This window comes from Salvelinus sp. IW2-2015, linkage group LG20 (genome assembly GCF_002910315.2).
Source record: "Salvelinus sp. IW2-2015 linkage group LG20, ASM291031v2, whole genome shotgun sequence".
Lineage (NCBI taxonomy): Eukaryota > Metazoa > Chordata > Actinopteri > Salmoniformes > Salmonidae > Salvelinus > Salvelinus sp. IW2-2015.
In genome coordinates, this window is record NC_036860.1 from 62,552,713 (window position 1) to 62,566,666 (window position 13,954).

General features: G+C 40.2%; 1 protein-coding gene across 1 annotated transcript in view; it reads left to right on the forward strand.

Annotated features, from left to right (window-relative positions):
• Window positions 1-9,387, forward strand: part of LOC111980189 (chondroitin sulfate N-acetylgalactosaminyltransferase 1-like) — a 52,339-nt gene extending 42,952 nt beyond the window's left edge. Inside the window, exons 5-8 of the mRNA XM_024010861.2 lie at window positions 892-1,070; window positions 1,236-1,330; window positions 1,443-1,524; window positions 6,355-9,387. Coding sequence (XP_023866629.1) covers window positions 892-1,070; window positions 1,236-1,330; window positions 1,443-1,524; window positions 6,355-6,650 — 652 coding nt within the window. The 3' untranslated portion in view covers window positions 6,651-9,387. The remainder of the gene's footprint in view (window positions 1-891; window positions 1,071-1,235; window positions 1,331-1,442; window positions 1,525-6,354) is intronic.
• Window positions 9,388-13,954: the final 4,567 nt, after the last annotated feature.

Below are 13,954 nucleotides of genomic sequence, written 5' to 3' on the forward strand. Positions count from 1 at the left end.
GTAGTTAATGGTACAGTACAAAGACAGAGCTGTGTGTATTGTATGTAGTGCCTGTATCCAGGCTCAGCTGGGTCCTCTGCCCTCTCTGCTCTCATAACACCCATTAGACACTGATCAATTAAGACTGTCCCATTCCCTCTACTAAGTTAACTTTGAACCAATTAAGCTAATTCACTTTTTGAGCAATTTCTTGAGGAGCCATGCGGTTTCCCTCTTTCTGGTGTCCATTGGGTTGGGTTTCTCTTGTCCTCTCCCTCTCCTTTCTTCTCTTTCTCTCCCTCCTCTCCTCAGAGGACCACAGCAGCAATAAGTTCTTAAAGGTCCAATACAGTCAAAAATGTGTGTGCAAGAGTGTGCAAAGCTGTCAAAAATAAAATAAAAATAGCTTCTTAGCAAAGATACATTTCTCAAGCATTAATTTTTCTTGGACTGTCTGGGAGTGTTCTGAGTGGGGAGGGGAAAACTGAAAACTAGCTGTTATTGGCAGAGAGGTTTGGAACACAGTGGTCTGGAAAATATTAACTGTCTTTATTATTGGTCTATTAACTAATTTATCGCCTAATTAGTTCATAGACCAATAATAAAGACAGTTAATATTTTCCAGAGGGTGTCTGTGTTCCAAACCTCTTGAGAACCTGCTTGAGAAATGTATCTTTGCTAAGAAGCTATTTTTATTTTAGACTATTTTAATTGAAAACAATCACAGTAAGGTACTTAATTATGACCCAGAAATGATTTGACATTGAAATAAAAACATCTGAATTGGATCTTTAAACGTTATTGTGTTATCCTTGATGATTTTAAATACAGTGTATTCACGTGTAGCTGAAATGTGTTTTTCAATTGTCCACAAATCTAATGAATAAAGTCTCTCCCTTTCCCACCTCACAGGGAGATGAACTTTAAGAACTTCACTCTGCTCCAGCTGAATGAGGAGTTCTCCCGGGGGCGTGGCCTGGATGTGGGCGCCAGGGCGTGGAAAGGAGGGAACGTTCTCCTTTTCTTCTGTGATGTCGACATCTACTTCACCGCTGACTTCCTCAACACCTGCCGACTCAACACTCAACCTGGTGAGTGAGGTTACTACACTTGACTGAACAAACCCACATCAGTGCTGTGTTCAGAATGGGATGCTCTAACAACATGTTCAACTTCAACTTTATTTAACATGGGTAATAAATACATTAGGAATCTTTTGATTTGTTTGATAACATTTGCATATCTTTCTTCCTTAGGTAAAAAGGTGTTCTATCCCGTTCTGTTCAGCCAGTACAACCCAACCCTGATTTACGGTAACCACGACCACATCCCTCCAGTGGAGCAGCAACTGGTAAGAAAGCTGTTTTCACTGATGTCCTCTAAATTATTCTTCCACATACATGGTACAACAGCATGTTTTCTCACATTACATTTGCCTGTTCTTTATTGCTCTGGTTTAATAGGTCATTAAAAAGGATACAGGATTCTGGAGAGACTTTGGCTTCGGAATGACATGCCAATACCGATCAGATTTCATCAACATAGGTAAAGATCAGGTTACCTCATCGCTGGTCAATTATGCCTTCATATTAATGGTAATGCAAATTGTGATAAGAGAAACATATACAGTGCATTCGGAAAGTATTCAGATTCAGATTATTTTGTTACGTTACAGCCTTATTCTAAAATTGATTAAATGGTTTTTTCCCTCATCAATCTACACACAATACCCCATAATGACAAAGCAAAAACAGGTTTTTAGAAGAAAAAAAAGAAAAAAAACTGAAATATCACATTTACATAAGTATTCAGACCCTTTACTCAGTACTTTGTTGAAGCACCTTTGGCAGCGATTACAGCCTTGAGTCTTCTTGGGTATGATGTTACAAGCTTGGCACACCTGTACTTGGGGAGTTTCCTCTCAAGCTTGTCAGGTTGGATGGGGAGCGTTGCTGCACAGCTATTTTCAGGTCTCTCCAGATATGCTCGATCAGGTTCAAGTCTGTGCTCTGGCTGGGCCACTCAAGGACATTCAGACTTGTCCTGAAGCCACTCCTGTGTTGTCTTGGCTGTGTGCTTCGGGTCATTGTCCTGTGTGAAGGTAAACCTTCGCCCCAGTCTGAGGTCCTGAGAGCTCTGGAGCAGGTTTTCATCAAAGGTCTCTCTGTACTTTGCTCTGCTCATCTTTCCCTCGATCCTGACTAGTCTCCCATTCCCGGCCGCTGAAAAACATCCCCACAGCATGATGCTGCCACCTCCATGCTTCACCGTAGGGATGGTGCCAGGTTTCCTCCAGACGTGACGCTTGGCATTCAGGCCAAAGAGTGCAATCTTGGTTTCATCAGACCAGAGAATCTTGTTTCTTATGGTCTGAGAGTCTTTAGGTGCCTTTTGGCAAACTCCAAGTACCTTTTACTGAGGAGTGGCTTCCGTCTGGCCACTCTACCATAAAGGCCTGATTGGTGTAGTGCTGCAGAGATGGTTGTCATTCTGGAAGGATCTCCCATCTCCACAGAGGAACTCTGGAGCTCTGTCAAAGTGGCCATCGGGTTTTTGGTCATCTCCCTGACCAAGGCCCTTCTCCCCCGATTGCTCAGTTCAGCCGGGCGGCCAGCTCTAGGAAGTGTCTTGGTGGTTCCAAACTTCTTCCATTTAAGAATGATGGAGGCCACTGTCTTGTTGGGGACCTTCAATGCTGCATACATTTTTGGGTACCCTTCTCCAGATCTGTGCCTCGACACAATCCTGTATCGGAGCTCTACGGACAATTCCTTCGACCTCATGGCTTTGTTTTTGCTGTGACATGCAATGTCAACTGTGAGACCGTATATAGACAGGTGTGTGCATTTCCAAATCATGTCCAATCAATTGAATTTACCACAAGTGGACTCCAATCAAGTTGTAAAAACATATCAGGGATGATCAATGGAAAAGAGTCTCATAGCAAAGGGTCTGAATACTTCCGTAAATAAGGTATTTCTGTTTTTTTTTATTTTTTATAAATTGGCAAATAGTTCTCAACCTGTTTTCACTTTGTCATTATGGGGTATTGTGTGTAGATTGATGAGGAAAATGTTTTATTTAATCCATTTTAGAATAAGGCTGTAACGTAACAAAGTGGGGGAAAAGGGAAGGGTTCTGAATACTTTCCGAATGCACTGTATTTCCATTCATATCCAATCCACCAGCAATATCATTATGGATTCAGGTATATTGGCTCGCAGGACAGGTTTTGCCTCAACACGATTTTCCACCTCAGTTGAGGCCATTAGATGAAATCTGAGGCTATAAACTATGGTGGCAATAAGGACCTTCTCTGTATCAGTGTCTGGCTGTCCCAAATGGCACCATATTCCCTTTATAGTTCACTCTTTTTTACCAGGGCCCATAGGGAGAAGTAATGCACTATATAAGGAATAGTGTGTAATTTGGGACGCAGCTACTGTCCAGAGACGGTCCTTATTCCCAACATAAATCATTGATATTACTGCGGCGGGAGACAGAGGAACAGCATCTGTCTGACCTTAGGTTCTCAGGAGAGAGATACATTATATCACTGTCCACCTCAAGATCTAAAACTACCTATAATATATGTACATAAAATAGTCCTTGCAACTCTTTGGCTGAGTGATTTCAGATTAGATGTGAATAGTAATTAATAAATAATTGATCCATGTGTTGAGATTTTCACCCAAAGTCGAGAGAGAAAGAAAGAAAGAAAGAAAGAAAGAAAGAAAGAAAGAAAGAAAGGCAGAGATTGAGAGGGTGGGGGGAAGAAGGGAGGAAAATAAACAATTTGCTTCTCCCAGTGAGATGAAGAGAAGAGACAGAATGAGTTCAAACAGAGAGGATATTTTTAGGCCCCAGCATACAAACAATCGCTGATAATCGTTCTCAAAACATGTCGTTGCACATCTCACATTACAAGAGCATTGCAGATTTTGTGCCGATAAAATCAAACCTATTTCAAAATATCAGGACGTCTGGGACGCTCAAAGACGGGATCAGTAGCCCTCAGATTGTGTTTCAGACCCGCTCACATTAAACGAGCGTTGTTAACAGCAGCACATCCCGAGTAGGCAATGACATGGGAATTTTGTCTCCTATCTCAAAAACTTGTCTGGGACAGCTAAATCAGATCAAAAATAGTGTACGCCAGGCTTTAGTTGTTTATTTTATGTAAATGTTATTTTCCTGATTACAAAAACTAGATTTGATGTCTTTAGTGTCTGAAACTTTCAAATCAAATCAAATTGTATTTGTCACATGCGCTGAATACAACAGGTGCAGACCCTCATTACTAAAACTGACACGTTTTTATTTTCATCAAAACTATTTTATATCGATGGAGTGCATTTGATTTTACGGTCTGCACATACGCAGTTCGGCGCTATACGACCATTAGACCCGATGACGTGTTTCTGCACATGCACTTAGCTAGCTAACGAGACCATGACATCGCCCCCTAAGTGTGATCAGGGACCCGACGATTTGTTTCTGCGCATGAGTTTAGCTAGCTAATGTCACCATGACATCGCCTAAAAGTGTGATCGGGGATTTCTATTGGATAAGCAGTTTCTGTTTATGGTTGAGCATTGAGCAGTCTGCAGTCAGAGAAAAAGGAAGAAAAACATAAATAAACAAAACATGATTACCTGTGTCACCTAGGGCATGAGGAGGATGTAGTCCAGATAGTTTGAAAGAACTGACGTCAGCATCTTAATTCCTCTGAAAGTCGTGTTAGGCAGATACTCTATAACGACAAARTGGTCTTGTCTCTGCCCTAACAATGGGAGTCGTTGTCACAAACGTGGAAAGGCAGGCGGGAGGAGGTGAGATCAGATGGGAACATTCTAGCCAATGAGAGGGCAAATACACATTTGAACAACAGACACAATTCCGAGATAAAATTGTCTTTCTCAAAGTTGTCGAGATGCCACGTGCATCCACTTATATCAGTACATTCGTAACAACCTAAACATTTCCTAACTTCTACTCGATCAAATAAGCCTCAGTTAGCAAATTAGAAATAAAAAAAGTTGTTGACCAAATCTGACCCTCTCTAATAGAACTCCATACAAAAAATCCTCACTTGGTCTGCTTATCGCTATTTTCTCGCATGGACAGAGCCTCTCGCTTTACCTCTTCCTCTCTGAGTTAGGGCATGTTCTGAGGTTCTATCCCAATAGCTCATCACTCCTCTGCTGTCATAAATCAAATCAAATCAAAGTTTATTTGTCACGTGCGCCGAATATAACAGGTGTAGACCTTACAGTGAAATAGCAACAGACCCCAGACATTATGCGTGTAGAACAGACCCCAGACATTATGCGTGTAGAACAGACCCCAGACATTATGCGTGTAGAACAGTTCCCAGACATTATGCATGTAGAACAGACCCCAGACATTATGCGTGTAGAACAGACCCCAGACATTATGCGTGTAGAACAGATCCCAGACATTATGCGTGTAGAACAGACCCCAGACATTATGCGTGATTAGAACAGATCCTAGACATTATGCGGTTAGAACAGATCCCAGACATATGCGTGTAGAACAGATCCCAGACATTATGCGTGTAGAACAGATCCCAGCACTTATGCGTGTAGAACAGATCCCAGACAGTATGCGTGTAGAACAGATCCAGACATTATGCGTGTAGAACAGATCCCAGACATATGGCGTGTAGAACAGATCCCAGACATTATGCGTGGAGAACAGATCCCAGACATTATGTGTGTAGAACAGATCCCAGACATTATGCGTGTAGAACAGATCCCAGACATTTTGCGTGTAGAACAGATTCCCAGACATTATGCGTGTAGAACAGATCCCAGACATTATGCGTGTAGAACAGACCCCAGACATTATGCTTGTAGAACAGATCCCAGACATTATGCGTGTAGAACAGATCCCAGACATTATGCGTGTAGAACAGATCCCAGACATTATGCGTGTAGAACAGACCCCAGACATTATGCATGTAGAACAGACCCCAGACATTATGCGTGTAGAACAGATCCCAGCAAACCGGATATGTGTTTGCATTAATATATTAATTTCACAAGCTGTCATCATGACAAAAACAGAACCCTGCCATCAGATTTGACCTCTGACCCCTGTGTGACCTGATCAATCAATCAGGGACATAGTTCAGTGGGCAAATGTTGTGCAATGTTGCAAATAGAAATGTAATGAAAAGAGCCAGCATGATTTATTTTACTACATTCTGCATTTAAGAGAGGCTTAATTGTTTTTCCACATAACATATTTCTATATGAACACTCCACAACGTCCTACTGAACGCACCCCTGATCTCCCTCCTCTGTTATATATGTGCAGTGAGTTGATGAGTTCATGTTGTCCCTCCTCCAGGTGGTTTCGACGTGGACATCAAAGGCTGGGGCGGCGAGGACGTGCACCTTTACAGGAAGTACCTTCACAGCAACCTGCTGGTGGTGCGGTCCCCGTCTAGGGGCCTCTTCCACCTGTGGCACGAGAAGCGCTGCGCGGACGAGCTGCCCCCGGAACAGTACAGGATGTGCATGCAGTCCAAGGCCATGAACGAGGCCTCGCACGGCCAGCTGGGCATGCTCTTCTTCCGACACGAGATCGAGGCACACCTACACAAGCAGAAACCCCAGAGGCCAAACCCTGCCAAGAAGACATGATGAAGACATGATGAAGACATGATGAGGGAGTCACACAGGACTCTAGACTACAGGAGGAGGGCATGACAGTATGGCAGTCAGAGACAGTGAGGGGGAAACAACAACAGAACAGAGATCTATTGTTGTGAACTGATGACAACAATACTGACTCACTACGGAGGAAAAACACTCCATTTTATCCTCCAATGGCAAAACGGACATAAAAAACACACGTAAGGCACCTGTCATATCTTGAAGAAGTGAGAGCACTGTAAAACAGTGAGAGTCAAAAGGAGCAGCAGAAAGACTTGACTGCTCCTCTGTATTTTGTTTAAAATCATGTGCCTTGTGTTGACTGACTGACAGCTGGTTTTGAGAATCATGATGTGGCATCTGCTGGTATTTCTTGAAGGCTAGATAAAGACTAGAACTATATTTTCCTGTAGCCTATTAGAGACACCTTGTGGACTGGAAGAGAACAGCATGACTGTGAATGGAATGAGGATACTCTAAATCTTAAGTCATGTCAGCTGGTTTACGTGACTCTCCTCAGAACTGATGATCAATCAATACATTAAAACAGGCATTACTGAGGGTTGTGTAGAGAGACAATGACAACAATGGAGGGACATGGAAGCTTTTAGATATTCATTATTTCTCAAGCTCCACAGAATCATTATACAGATGTAGTAACCTAATTTGATCACTCCTTTGTTGCTGATCATTTTCCTGCACTGCAGCAAATGCATATGAGCTTTGTGATTTACATAAATTCACAGAAAACCCCAACTCTAGCCCTGTTTACACCTGGTGCTAATATGGGTCCTTTGTGCACAATCAGAATGTGGACAAAATCAGGACAAATTACGCAAGTTAGAACCAGGTATAAACGAGGTTAATACATGGTTATATTAACAGTATTGCACTTTTCATGTAGCCTACTTTTGGCCAGTTGATAGCCAAACCACCGATCAAGCAACATTATGGACTGAACGTTGCTGCAGGATTATTTTGCTGTGACAAAACAGGTCAAATTAAGATCCTACATCTATAGTGTACTGCTTTTTCATTTAACTAATCCTACAAGTGCTTTTATGTGCTTTTTTTTCATCAAGAAACAAAACAGTGTAGTTTGAAGGGTGTCGTTTGAAGGGTCAAAATAAATATCTAGATTTTTTGGGGGCGGTATTATTATGGTGTGCTGTTTGAGCAGGAAGCTACGAGGGATAGGGAACATGTTATGGTCCTGAGAGAAAATATGGATACAGTGTCCAACATATTTCTCAATGTTGTGACATTAAGAGATAAAACAAAGACTATCTACAATAGTCAAATTATTTTGTGTATGGTCTAACTGTGCAAATAATATATTATAATAGATAGAATACACTTCGATTCCATAATTAAGTTATAAACACAGTGTTAAAATGGTAGAATGGTCTTCACCCTTTATCAGAACTKTTATTGTTAGAAAAAATGAAAAGCCTTGCTCCAAAAATTCTTATATATTATTTAACAATGTTGTTATCTGTATTGATAATATGCCTACTCTTCCTTAGAAGCTTAAATGACGATGGCTTGACACAAGTTCAGAGGTAGTAGAATGCTTCCATGTCTATAGAGCAGTATAAGCTAGGTATGGGCCAGTATAGGCAGTCCATCCACAGAGCAATATAGGCCAGGGGATGGGAAGGTTAAGAAAAGGCCAGAGGCCAGTATGAAAGTGTAAATTAATTAGAAATGTAAAGTTAGTGGCGAGGTGCCTCTGATATTTGAAAGTGACACGTGGTTTTTATGTTATCCAGATGGATTTCTACTGAGAGTTTGTCTTAGAGATGTAGCCTATCGATGGCTAAGCGCAGTATTATAGATGAACACATTTTCACAGGCTTGACATTCACAGCGAGTGACAATGACTTTATGACATTTCACTTATTTGTCTTAAATGTCAGCTCTCAACATTTTGTGTTAACTGTATATTAAGGTGTTTGATTACATTCCTCATGAGTATTTCAATCCCATGACAGTAGTGGACTGTTTCACATGGAATAATTTATATTAACCTACATTTGTGTTGGATCACCAAAACCTGTAAACAGAGTAAAGAAGACACAGTTTTTAATGAATGTTTATTTTTTAAATTTGTTTTATTGTTTCATGAAAGGATACTTCTTTCTGTTAATAATAAATATAACTTTCCTGATGATGTTCTTGATTGATTCTCAATGCATACCTTTTTTTCCTTCAAATTATTCTGTTTAAAGTTTTGTCTTCAGTTGAAATGCACTTTTATTCATTTTGAGACCATTGTAATAGTTTAAAATGAAGAAAATAAGTTATTTTCTGGTCTGATGCTTCTTCCCAGATGTTATTTGACTCTTGCAAAAACTGCAGTAGTCTGGAATCTACTTTATTCTACTCTGCTCTGTCACGTTCTGACCATAGTTCCTTTTTGATGTCTTTATTTTGGTTTGGTCAGGGCGTGAGTTGGGGTGGACATTCTATGTTGTTTTTCTATGTTTTCCATTTCTGTGTTTGGCCTGGTATGGTTCTCAATCAGAGGCAGCTGTCGATCGTTGTCTCTGATTGAGAATCATACTTAGGTAGCCTGTTTTCCCCATTTTGGTTGTGGGTGATTGTTTTCTGTTTTGTGCGTAATCCTTACAGAACTGTTTCGTTTTTGTTCTCGCTCTTTATTATTTTTGTCATTTCAGTGTTCAGTTTATTTTGTTTATTAAAATGAACACTTACCACGCTGCACCTTGGTCCTCTTCTCCTTCACCAGACGAAAGCCGTTACATGCTCTAGACTGTACTCTAAGAAAAAATTGCTATTTGGGGTTCTACGTACATAGAACCTTTTGGAACTTCTTAGGGCTAGGCGTCCCGCCAGCGGGACACCTGTCGACAACTTCCGGTGAAATTAGAGGGCACGCAATTAAAATAAATAATCATAAACATTATGGATTTTAAACATCTAGATACATACAAGTATCTTATATTGGTTCAAAGCTTAAATTCTTGTTAATCTAACTGCATTGTCTGATTTACAATAGGCTTTACAGAGAAAGCATGCCATGCGATTGTTTGAGGATGGCGCCCCACATCAAAATATTTTTCAACACAATGTTTATGAAGCACAGGCTTCATAAAATCACAAATAGTGATTAAATATTCACTTACATTTTGAAAATCTTCCTCTGATTTGCAATCCAAAGGGTCCCAGCTACAACATGCATGGTTGTTTTGTTAGATAAAATCCTTCTTTATATCCCAAAAAGTCAGTTTAGTAGGCGCCATCGATTTGAGTAATCTACTCGTTCAACATGCAGAGAAAGGAATCCAAAAAGCTACCACTAAACTTTGTTAAAACAAGTACAAATATGATTCTATGTAATCCTCAGGTACCCTAAATGTAATTAAAACGTATTTGGGACAGGGGGGCAGTATTGAGAAGCTTGRATAAAAATGTGTCCAGAGTAAACTGCCTGCTACTCTGTCCTAAAAGCTAGAATATGCATATAATTAGTAGATTTGGATACTCTGAAGTTTCTAAAACTGTTTGAATGATATCTGTGAGTATAACAGAACTCATATGGCAGGCAAAAACCTGAGAAAAAATCCAACCAGGAAGTGGGAAATCTGAGGTTTGTAGGTTTGCCTATCCAATATACAGTGGGATATTGGTCATTTTGCACTTCCTAAGGCTTCCACTAAATGTCAACAGTCTTTCGAACCTTGTTTGATGCTTCTACTGTAAAGAATGAGGGAAGGAGAGCTCTTTGAGTCAGGTGTCTGGCACGAGCTGAACATGTCTGGCACGATCTCAACATCACGTGAGAGYGACCTGCTTTTCATCGCATTTCTGAAGACAAAGGAATTCTCCGGTTGAAACATTATTGAAGATTTATGTTAAAAACATCCTAAAGATTGATTCTATACATCGTTTGACAACATTCACAACAAGTGTAACTTTAACTTGGTGTATTGCATGTGTGATTTCATGAAAGTTAAATTTTTATAGTAATTTATTTGAATTTGGTGCTCTGCATTTTCACTGGATGTTGGCCATGCGGGACGCTAGCGTCCCACATATCCCAGAGAGGTTTTAAACTATAATATTTTACACGGAAAGAAGTATGTTCAATATGAAAGTAAAATTAGCAGGAGCGTGTCCTCTTCGTCACGCACGCACTGACTGATTTCCAACTCTGACTCCCAGTACCAAAACTCAAAATTCTTCCTTGTTTGGGAAGAAACAAGCCTGAAACCTTTAACAAAGACTGTTGACATCTAGTGGAAGCCATAGGAATTGCAATCTGGGAGCTGGAATTGCATATGCCCCATAGCCTTCCATTGTAAGAGCATGGGCTCTCAAAAAAAAAAAAAACATTCTGGTTGGTTTTTCTTTGGATTTTCTCCTACCATATCAATTGTGATATAGTCTCMTACATTATTTTAACATTTCTACAAACTTCAAAGCGTTTTCTATCCAATGGTACCAATTATATGCATATCCTGGCTTCTGGGCCTGAGTAACAGGCAGTTTACTTTGGGCACGTCAGTCAGACAGGAAGTGGAGAAAAATAGACCCTAAAGCTGCAATAAGTAACTTTTTGGGCGATCCTACCAAATTCACATAGAAATATGAGTTATTATTACGAATTCCCTGCCGGGGACTGTTACTGCACCTCACAACCCAAAGCTGCACACTCCACTCCCTCACAACCTGAGCCTGAGAGTTTAGGGAGTACCATAAACCTGCCTCTCAAACTTTCTCTGACCTGTGTGACCTGTGCCCTGATAGGTTTCTAGGGAGATTACTAGGGGGCCAGACATCTGCCCATCCTCTTGACTCTGCAGGTCACACAATACTTGCAGTCTCCCTCAAGCAGTGGCAGAGAGCAACATCTCTGTCTCTGCCCGCACCAACAACTGGACTCAATCATATCTCTGGACTTGTAGGATGGTCTGCGTGCCCAAAGTGAGTTGTGTAAAATGTGTACGGTATATTGTTCTTGAGATTTAGTTACTTCTATTGTCGATTGTATGTTGCCCCTCTGAGTTTACTGTGTTGTGTAATGCTCTGCAGGTGGCATATGCAATCTATACAGTCCTTTGACGTTTATTACTGCTATATTCTGTATCTGTTCATTTGTGCCCTGGTGTATTCATTCAGTATGTGTGTATTCATTACCTCCGTTTCTGTCCATTACAGAACCACTACCATTCCAYAACCTCTCTCTCTTTTCATTCCCATGTTCATCTTCCTCGGTGTGTTTAAATAAAGTTCCTGTTTGTGTTAACTCTGGGCTGCTTTATTCCCCTCTAACCGGGGGCCGTGTCAGTGGGTCACAAACCAGTACAATATGTAGAGAGATGTTATTTTGTCACATAAACTGAAATTAAGCGAACTATTAGAATTTTAGCAACCAGGAAATGCCAGAGCGATTTGTGCATCTTTAATGAAACGTTTATTTTAAAAGGTTTTATTCCCAGTGAAGGCATTGATGGTTCTAGCCCTATCCCAGATTGTAGTGGGGGATTTTAGAAATCAACAGCTAACAAAAGCTAACCCAGTCATGTCAATCTCTGAAATGGCAGTTAATATTCCCTTTTAATTTGTTTTAGCTCTTTTCAATTGACATTTATATCCATATTAATGATGCTGCTGCATGATTTCGCCTGGTCAGAAAAATGGCTAGCTGATGTCCGACACGTTAGCTCTCGATGTCAAGTGGTAGATCGAATTCATATTTTGCAACATTGTTGCCGAGGTCTGAGTGGCAAATAGCAAGGTTCATACAAACATATACTGTTGCAAACTAAATGCTAGCTAGAAGCAGGAGAAAATAATGTGTTTATTGTAAGCATACAAGATTTAAAAAAATATATATATATTGAGCCCCACAATGGACACGTCATAATACCAATAAAACCTACCGGTCAAACATTGATTTGGTTCCATAGCCTAGTGATTAGAGCGTTGTACTAGTAACCGAAATGTTGCAAGATCGAATCCCCGMGCTGACAAGGTAAAAATCTGTAATTCTGCCCCTGAACAAGGCAGTTAACCCACTGTTCCTAGGCCGTGTCACGTTCCTGACCTATTTTTATGTTATTTTGATTATGTTTAGTTGGTCAGGGCGTGAGTTGGGGTGGGCATTGTATGTTGTGTGTGTTTTGTTTAGTCTATGGGTGTTGTATTGTGTATGGGATAGATAATTGTGAGGTTGTCTAGTTATGTCTATGGCTGCCTAGATTGGGTCTCAATCAGAGACAGCTGTCATTCATTTGTCTCTGATTGGGAGCCATATTTAAGGTAGCCATAGGCAGTAGGCTTTTGTGGGTAGTTGTCTTGTTTAACGTTTGTTGCTTGTCTGTGCACTTGCGTTATTTAGCTTCACGATCATTTGTTGTTTTGTTTGTTTGTATAGTGTTTTTGTTTTCATGTTCATCTTCGTTCATTAATTAAAGAAGATGGCTTATTTTCCTCATGCTGCGTTTTGGTCCGATCTCTTCTACACGATCGTGACAGGCCGTCATTGAATAAGATTTTTTTCTTAACTGACTTGCCTAGTTAAATAAGGTAAATAAATAAGTACAAAAAAATGTGCCATGAGTTAAGGCTAGTTTTGCAAGAAGCTTTATAGCTAGCTAGCTACCTAGATGATATTAGCAACATACCCTTATTTTACCAGATCCTCTTCTCATCAGCCGGTGGAGGTCTTTATTTAATCCCTTATAATTTCTGCAAATGATATGAACAAGGTGAAATCTGTTTCAATTCATGGTGTAAGAATGCACTGCTGTATTAAAGCAATTCAGAACTAACTTGTTGAAATGTTCTGTTGCAGATTCAAAGCCATATTAACTCATTGCAGAATGTATCCATAATCATGAATGAATATGTATTCGACAAGAATGCACCTGTCATCCATCAATCACATAAAACACCTGAACTCCCAACAATTACATTGTTTTAAAGAAATCAAAATAGTAACAATACATACATATGCCTTTTATAAATAATGTATAACATCTCATTTAAGTCAATAAAAATAGTATTAATCAATGCTACAAACCTGGGACAGAGAAAAGCACATATGAACTATTATTGCTTCAGAGAGAGCACAGATTCTTCTACTTTTCCATTATAGGAATTAGACCAGCACAAATAACACAACATGTTGCACTTCCTAAGGCTTCCACTAAATGTCAACAGTCTTTCGAACCTTGTTTGATGCTTCTACTGTAAAGAATGAGGGAAGAGAGAGCTCTTTGAGTCAGGTGTCTGGCACGAGCTGAACATGTCTGGCACGATCT